Source organism: Elaeis guineensis, chromosome 2, assembly GCF_000442705.2.
Source record: "Elaeis guineensis isolate ETL-2024a chromosome 2, EG11, whole genome shotgun sequence".
Lineage (NCBI taxonomy): Eukaryota > Viridiplantae > Streptophyta > Magnoliopsida > Arecales > Arecaceae > Elaeis > Elaeis guineensis.
Genome location: NC_025994.2, coordinates 94,985,454 through 94,993,000, shown reverse-complemented (window position 1 = coordinate 94,993,000; position 7,547 = coordinate 94,985,454). Strand labels below are relative to the sequence as shown.

The following is a 7,547-nucleotide window of genomic DNA, read 5'->3' as shown; positions in this document are numbered from 1 at the left end:
ATAATAACGCTTCACATCAACATACACAGATTATGCATCTGCGCAAGAATAACCTGAATTCTTGACTATGTTAGCCACGAGTCACAGACAAAGCCCAAAATATTGGACAGATTTCAGGACCACCCTAAGGCGCATGACAAATACGACCGCAGCTCCGGAAAATGTAAAACCAAAGCCATGATTCTCAGCTTTTATTGACCATGCAAGGATAACAGCTTATTTGGCAAACTAACTTTGCATGGCAGGTCATGTGAAAGCAATAAAACAGAGTACCTGCATATAGACAAGCTACCTCTCCGCATGTTAACGTGGAGGATTCCAACAATTTCAAAGCGAACCTTATCCCGCATGCATTTATTTTACGGTTTCACGTCAATATATATGGCTCATCAAAATCTCCCGATGCACTTAAGCAAATATTGGCACCAAAACATGCTAATGAAAAAGAGCACTGAATGTATTCATGCATAGTGAAACGATGATTCCCATCACATTTTAAACAATTTAAAAAGATACAGAATTGAGTCGTGCTAATTTTGCATTCATTGTATAGAGAGAACAATAGTGGCTGGCTCTTCTATCACCTAGAAAAAGCAGCCTAATATCACTATGAATGTCAAAAGTTCTCTCCTAAAATGAGTTTAAAAGCTGTTGTACACACATAAAAACATTAATTTCTGCCAAACTCTGCAGAAAAATCATTTCATTCTAAAGAAACCTTCGTAAGGTATACTGTTGGGCTTAGGATCCTGAAAAAAGGTTATGACCAAGCATTTCTACAACCGTCACATTTTCTCTCACCAGTTTACAAGACCAGATAGCCAGATTAGAACGGTAACTTATCTCCATGATGCTTAGTTTTGAAACCATGATTTGTACCACATAAGACTGACATTTCCAAGTGCTAACGGTGCTTGAACAAAAGTAAGGTTCAGGTCATCAGGCTTGTGGTATTATTAAGGACAAGTACAAGCCTGCAGCAAAAGCAAATCTTCAAAATATATCACGTGCTTGCAAAAAACCAATCGGTATTAAAGAATCAAAATGCAGAAAAGCACATCTTCACCATTAGCTCACACAGCAGAGTTAGTTGATGTTTTGTGCAGGCAAGCTTCAGAAGCCATGCTAGGGAACTGGAAGTGCACACTAACTCGACCACGGTCGGTTGGGGAAAAGCTGCCATGGGTTGAGATAAAACATATAGGCACAGACATGTGCCAAAACAAAGAAGGATAGGGGGACATCAAGCTTGATTCAACAAATTTAAACATAGCCTGCAGAACAAAAGAAATATCTACTAAAACATATGACGTCGTATAAGTACTGATCAAAAATGCATGCTGCAAAAATGTATGTCTTCACCAATAAGCCAATTCAGGCAAGTCTTGAAGGCACTGGATATTATATTATAAAATCAGGATGCCCATGATAACCAGTTTCGAGTTGGCAGGTTCAAATCATGCACAATGTTTGTAATGCATGGTACTCTTTAAGGAAGAGGTTCCCAGACTCAAAAGAAATGTACAGTAGCTTTCATTTCTAACTGTTGCTGTACCCTGAAAGAGAATTTCACATGAGCTATCCTCTAACAGAGTACATATAATACACATTTTTAAACAGAGAAGCAAAACAACCAAGATTATTTAAAATCTGTCAAAATTAGTCCGTCCATACCAAACAAGCAAAGATAGACCTAAGACAGCATCAAGAGTCTGGTTTAGAGTAATACTTGCCGTATACTTATAACCAATGTCATATGGCCGAAAGGAACATCGGTATGGAGTAGAGCTGACAAAAATCAGCTATCTCCCTCTCTCTTCAAGTATAATAAAATCTATGATAGAGGGTTTAGCGAGCATATGTCTTTGATTTCTCCACCAGAACAATTCTACCATTCCACTCTGTCTGATCAATAGCACGTATTGCAGCATCAGCATCCTCATCTCTTTCCAAGGATAGAAAACCAAAGCCACGAGAATCCCCTGACCTATATGCAGAAGGGAAACATTTAAGCAACAGATGTACAAAACCAGTTCAAGCCTTAAACATTAACAAAAACAAAGAGTGCTAAAACAAGCACTAAAAACCAATTTAAGATTTCAGACAACTCACAGCCTCAATGAAAGAGGGGCAAATGTCAAAAGTTTGATTTGACGATCTAGATTCTCAAGAATGCAAATACCAACTGCTAAGAACACCACTTTGAGTACCACCGTACAATATATATGCATTTATTGGGCATGCACAGAAAAGGGAATTTTTTTTTTAAATTCTCATTATTTTATTAAAAATATTTGGGGAAGGAAATGATGACAAACATTGAAGATCCAGAGTACATTCAAAGTCTTCAATTAAAGTTTAAGATTTTACTTTGACAAATAGTTTTAGTGGTCCAGAGATGAGCTATAATAACCTCTGATATTTAATTGTATATTGCTACAATTTTCCTTAAGGAGCAGTCCTATTTTGGTTATTAACTGAATGATGGAAGTTATAGGTTCATTCTGAGTATGATTTCTTTAGTGAGCGATTGACCTGAGGAAGTCCTAGAGTTCTTAACAAAAAGCATCAACCTTGACCCAAGTACTTGGAATTGGCACATCCTAGGTTTATTATGAGAATGATTTACAGTGGTTTTCAGTCTATACGATAGAAGATTTGCAGAGCTCCAAATGCATTTTTGTTTGAATATTATCAGAAATTCAAGTGGTTATTATCTCACCTTCCTTCCCCTTAGTCTTCTATTTCATCTTTCCTTCCACCCTTACTCTTCGGGCCTTGTACCTATCATACTACATCACGTGCTAATTATATGCATAGAAACAAAGACGAACCATAAAAGTGAACCTACTCTCAAAATCCATGTTTCATAGCCAATTGGGTAGATGTGGTATGATAAAAGCATGTGGACTAAATAAGAAATGGACAACCACCTTTACATGCTTCATAAAGATAAAATGATTTTTTCCAAAAAAGAATCACATATAAAATTGGTGGGCCTCCAATGATATTGATGCTGGTGCAAACCTTTTGTTACAGAGATGGCTATGAATAGCTCGAACTAATTTAAAAAAAATACAAAGTTACCTCTTATCCCGAACTATGCGAACATCTGTTACATGTCCAAACCTCGAGAATTTCTTCTTTAAATCTCTTTCAGTAGTAACATAACTGAAACCTGCAACAAATAAATTCCTTCCAGGCCTGCCAATTCCAGTGCTGCGGTTTGGAGGTGGTGACCAAGGCCTCCTTGGAGAGCGACAACGAGAATGATAACTTGCTGGTGGAGATCTGCGCCTTGGAGAATGCCTTCTCCTGGCACATCACAACCAATAGGTTTTGACAAACTAAAGGAAAGGGATAAACAATAATTAACCAATTGATTATCATTGGTTTTAGACTAGCTTGCACACATAGAATCACCTTTTTTTTTTTTTGTTTGTTTTTGAGTTTAGCCTTGGATGTTCAAGAAGATGAATCACATGATCAGAAGCAATAGAGGGTAAAAAGCAAAAAAAAAAAAAAATCACCTTGGTGATCTTCGATAACAATCCCTTGCATTGGGAGACCTTGATTGAGATCTACCATGTTTGCCTCTTCTGGATCTAGAAGAATCTCTCCTCGCAGGTGATCGAGATGCAGATCTCTCTCTTCTTCGTGGGGAATCTCGCCTTCGAGGCGAAGCTGACAAGCATTTTCCTGGAGAATCATCTCTGTGATGAGAATGTTGATGTGTTATCCTTCCTGAAGGAGATTTCCATCTTACAGAAGAAGATAAACGATCATGGGAAGAAGCTCTCTTCTGAACCACGGCATGCTTTTCAGGAGAAGGTGATCGTTTCCTTTTAGATGGGATTGCAGGAGCTGATTTCTTCTCATTATTTTCCGGAAAGGCGGGCTCTTGACTTGCAGATGGTTGGTTGTTGGGAGACCTTTCCATAGGATCAGACATATTTCTCTCCGGTGATGGTGTACTATTTTGCACTTTTCTAGGAGAATGCAGACCAATGCACTTCCTTACCATCCCATCATTATTGGAAGCTACTGTCTCCACAGGGTAGTCATTCTCCTTCATTTCAATAACATGACTAAAGTTCAAATGATTCATTTCCTCATTGCCAAGCTCACCCTTTGTAGATTGAGAATTCCCTGATATGTTTCGAACATCTCCATTCTCTGTTGCCATCAAAGTTGGCGACTTTGCACTTTGATAGCCATAGGTTCCATCATCCACTACTTCATAAGAATTATCATTGTTATCAGCTGATAAGACAGGCTTATCAAAGCATGGATCTGAATTTCTAGATTCCAGTATATTTGATGATCCACTAGCACTTTTATCAACCTGCTCACCAGAAAGACTAACATAGTCAGCCCCTTGCATTTTATCATGGTTTTCATATTCCTTGATTGTGGACTTCAATCCATCATCAGTATAGTCTGTAATCTTCCTCTCCAAATCTTCATGTTGCATATCTAACTCAACTGGCAAACAAGTTTCTTCAGCTTTCTCTACGGGTGATAGAAAAGCTGGATTACCACATAACAGAGGGAATCCAGCATGCTCCTGATTTGTGTAACCTTGCATACTAAAATCCAATGCTTCAGTTTCACCTTGAAAACTTTTTCCATCCTTTTCATCCTTGTTATCAAGTAAGTTACGGTCTAGCTCTCCGACATATTGAGCCCCTTCTTCTTGGCTGGTCTCTTCTAAACTCTTATCAGGAGAACCGAAATCCATCCCTATAAAATATATCAGACAGAAAAAATAATGAGATAAAGGAATTATATGCTAACTAATCAAACGAGTACAATATATAACTAGGTTCTATCTGTCTTCAACTCTCTGCAGTCTACATTTGAGAAAACAACAATAACCCATACTTCTTATTCGATTGTATTATATGGAAGCAACCATCAATAGCATAGCAAGCCATTGCCAAATGAAAAATAAATAAATAAATAAATAAATCCAATGAGATAAAATTGCATAATAATGTAAATTTCAAAAAAGCAAAAGGATAGAAAGAAAGAAAGCCCGGCTAACTCTTTTCCCCACCATTAATCATTAACAGAACCGCTGCCAAGAGCCAAATCTAAATAAAGGAGAATTCTCACACTTCTAATATAGAGAACTCTTTTTTCACCAAAAAAAAATCAATGGATATTCCCTTCCTCCAGCCCCAAATCCCAATGTCTACCACTCATTCTTCTCCACACCCTTAAATAAACTAAAACAGCCAATATATTTTGTTTTAAACAAAGCCCGGAGTCTAAATTCTAAAACATGACTGCCCAACTGGCTGACATGTGATTAAACACATTAATAGCAAATGACATTTTGAAACTAAGTAGCTGATAACTCATAAAGCCATGCTAAATACTGCCACCTCAAAGATCTATTATCTATAGAAAGCATGATCTAAGATCCCCTCACTTCAAAACAAAAGGCTCATTATGTATGCAACGCGTTCACCGCAGTCCTCACTGTCCCAATTTGGAATACTCCAAGAATTGATTTTCAACAAAAAAAAAAAAAAACTAAAAACTAAAAAACTAAAATATGATCTGTTAATGACACTCGCAGCTCAGCGTCCTACAAAAATTGCCGCCTTAAAAGGATAATCCCTCCAGTTAATACCTCTATAATTACAGGTAATAAAAAGGGGACAGTGAAAAGAAAAAGAATCACGACAATAGAAAACCTTCCCCCACTTTCTTCACGATCACAAAGGAAGAGGATACTCATATGGATACCTGATCACAACTTTACCCCAAAAATAAAACCTTTTAAACAAAACACTCAAAGGTAATCTAATCTAATCAGTGAAAGCACTCATATTTCAATTCCGCTGCGATAAAGAAAACCATAACAACTATAAAAGATGATCCCACTTCCATCTGAATACAAATTCCATCAACTCCAATCAACACACCCTAAATGCAATGTCAATGAAAATTCAAATCGGACAGAAAACTCAAATCCCGAACCCACAAAAACCACTAAAAATTAAAAAAAGCAACCACAATAAAATCAGAGCCACGATCCTATCGTGCCCAATTTCGAATTAATTGGAAATGACACTATCACATGAACCCATATCAAAACCTTAATCATCATCAGAACACAAAATACTAAAAAAGAAACTGCATCTCATCCCATTCAAATTCTTTTATAGATACCGAAAACCAGGAATATTTTCTAAATAGATTATACAGTTACACATATGCGAGTCGAGATTCCCAAACCGAAAACGAATTGGAGAAATATAGAGAAAAAACAGGTCTAGAAACATAAAATATTCATCATAAATAAAAAACAGAGACAAGATTCGATCTCATATGGAACAAAGGATACCTCTTCTCGATCTCCGTGACTGAATTTTTTTAGGGGAAAAATATTAAGAGAAATGACCCTACGGAGGAGCCCTAAGATGCTCCGTGTTTTTCCAAGGAGCGCTTCGGAGGGCTGGAGGAAAGAGAAGCTAAAAGCACCAGATTTAGATGAGTGGATCCCGTCACTGCTAATTCTCGGGTCCATGCCGACATGCCACCTCCTTTGCCAGCCACGTAGCAGTGGAGAGGCGCTTACCTCTTCGCGAACGGTGACGAGATCGTGGTTCACTGTTTAAGACCATCTATTTCGTGTGACCTTCGTAGCATGGCATGATCTCTTATTCTCTTTTAATCAGGACCGTTTATTGGATTGAAACAGATTACATGTTCACCGTGGGACACGTGTTAGAAATCAGAGCCATTAGTCATTTACCAACAACTTGCAAAGTAGTTTGGGTGAAAAAGGGATAATTGTAATGGAACAAAAGTTTTTTTTGGAAAGAAAAAAAAAAAAAAAAAAAAAAGGAAAAGAGTGGTAGCATGCTTGGTTGCCAAAGTGAACCTAAGTCACTTTCTTCGTTCTAACTTCATCGGCTTTGATTGAAAATTTTTGATATGGCATGTATCACATCCTCGATCCGAGATTGCAAGTCAGAGATTATGTCAATCACCGTATATTTATAAAAAATTCTTTCTATAAGCATACAAGACATCTAATTACGATATCATAAGGCAACAATAAAATAAAATATAAATAATTAATATTTAATTTTATTTCAAGTAATTAAATCAAAAATTTTATAAAATAAAATTTTATGATCTTGCATCAATCTCAATAAATTCTAATCTAAAATAAAATATTAATGTCTGTATCTAATTCGCTCTCTCATATCAAATCTCTGAGTCAAGATAGTCCTCTCGATATGTAAAAACAGTAAAATATAGAGTAGTGAGCCAGACATTTCAATAAGCAATGATTATCTTGACTAGATAATTCATGTGATAATATAAGTTACAAATATTAAAGTATAATTTATTATTAAATAGTGCACAAATATAATCAAATTTATTTTCAAAATATGAATTCAATAATACCAGTACCTTTCAAATATTCAAATATATAATCATATATCGGATTTTGAAAAGCAAATATAGTCAAAATTCTGATTCAATACAAATTTCGCTTAACTTATCAGTCTTTTACTATGATC

The 7,547-nt window shown here is 36.3% G+C and overlaps 1 protein-coding gene across 4 annotated transcripts; it reads right to left on the bottom strand.

Annotated features, from left to right (window-relative positions):
* Positions 1–468: 468 nt before the first annotated feature.
* LOC105051295 (uncharacterized) lies at positions 469–6,514 on the bottom strand. 4 transcript variants are annotated; one of them, XR_012138774.1, is made up of 6 exons: positions 6,359–6,514; positions 3,531–4,743; positions 3,088–3,315; positions 1,734–1,987; positions 1,067–1,274; positions 469–974 (listed from the first exon to the last, which is right to left on the bottom strand). XR_012138774.1 is itself a non-coding variant. In XM_010931653.4 (4 exons), exons 2-4 carry the CDS (start codon positions 4,739–4,741, stop codon positions 1,849–1,851), a joined length of 1,578 nt encoding a protein of 525 aa, XP_010929955.1. In that variant the 5' UTR covers positions 4,742–4,743; positions 6,359–6,514; the 3' UTR covers positions 1,508–1,848. The 4 variants fall into 4 exon arrangements, 1 of the variants encoding a protein (XP_010929955.1); XR_012138775.1 differs by lacking the exons at positions 469–974; positions 1,067–1,274 and adding an exon at positions 1,508–1,556; XR_012138776.1 differs by lacking the exons at positions 469–974; positions 1,067–1,274 and having other exon boundaries at positions 1,508–1,987; positions 3,088–3,347.
* Positions 6,515–7,547: the final 1,033 nt, after the last annotated feature.

Excerpts from the sequence above, each read along its gene's own strand:
- LOC105051295 (XM_010931653.4), bottom strand. The coding sequence starts at position 4,741 with ATGGATTTCGGTTCTCCTGATAAGAGTTTAGAAGAGACCAGCCAAGAA. Across the intron at positions 3,316-3,530 it reads TGTTATCGAAGATCACCAAG|GAGAAGGCATTCTCCAAGGC; the intron begins GTGATTTTTTTT and ends GTGATGTGCCAG. Across the intron at positions 1,988-3,087 it reads CGCATAGTTCGGGATAAGAG|GTCAGGGGATTCTCGTGGCT; the intron begins GTAACTTTGTAT and ends TTCTGCATATAG.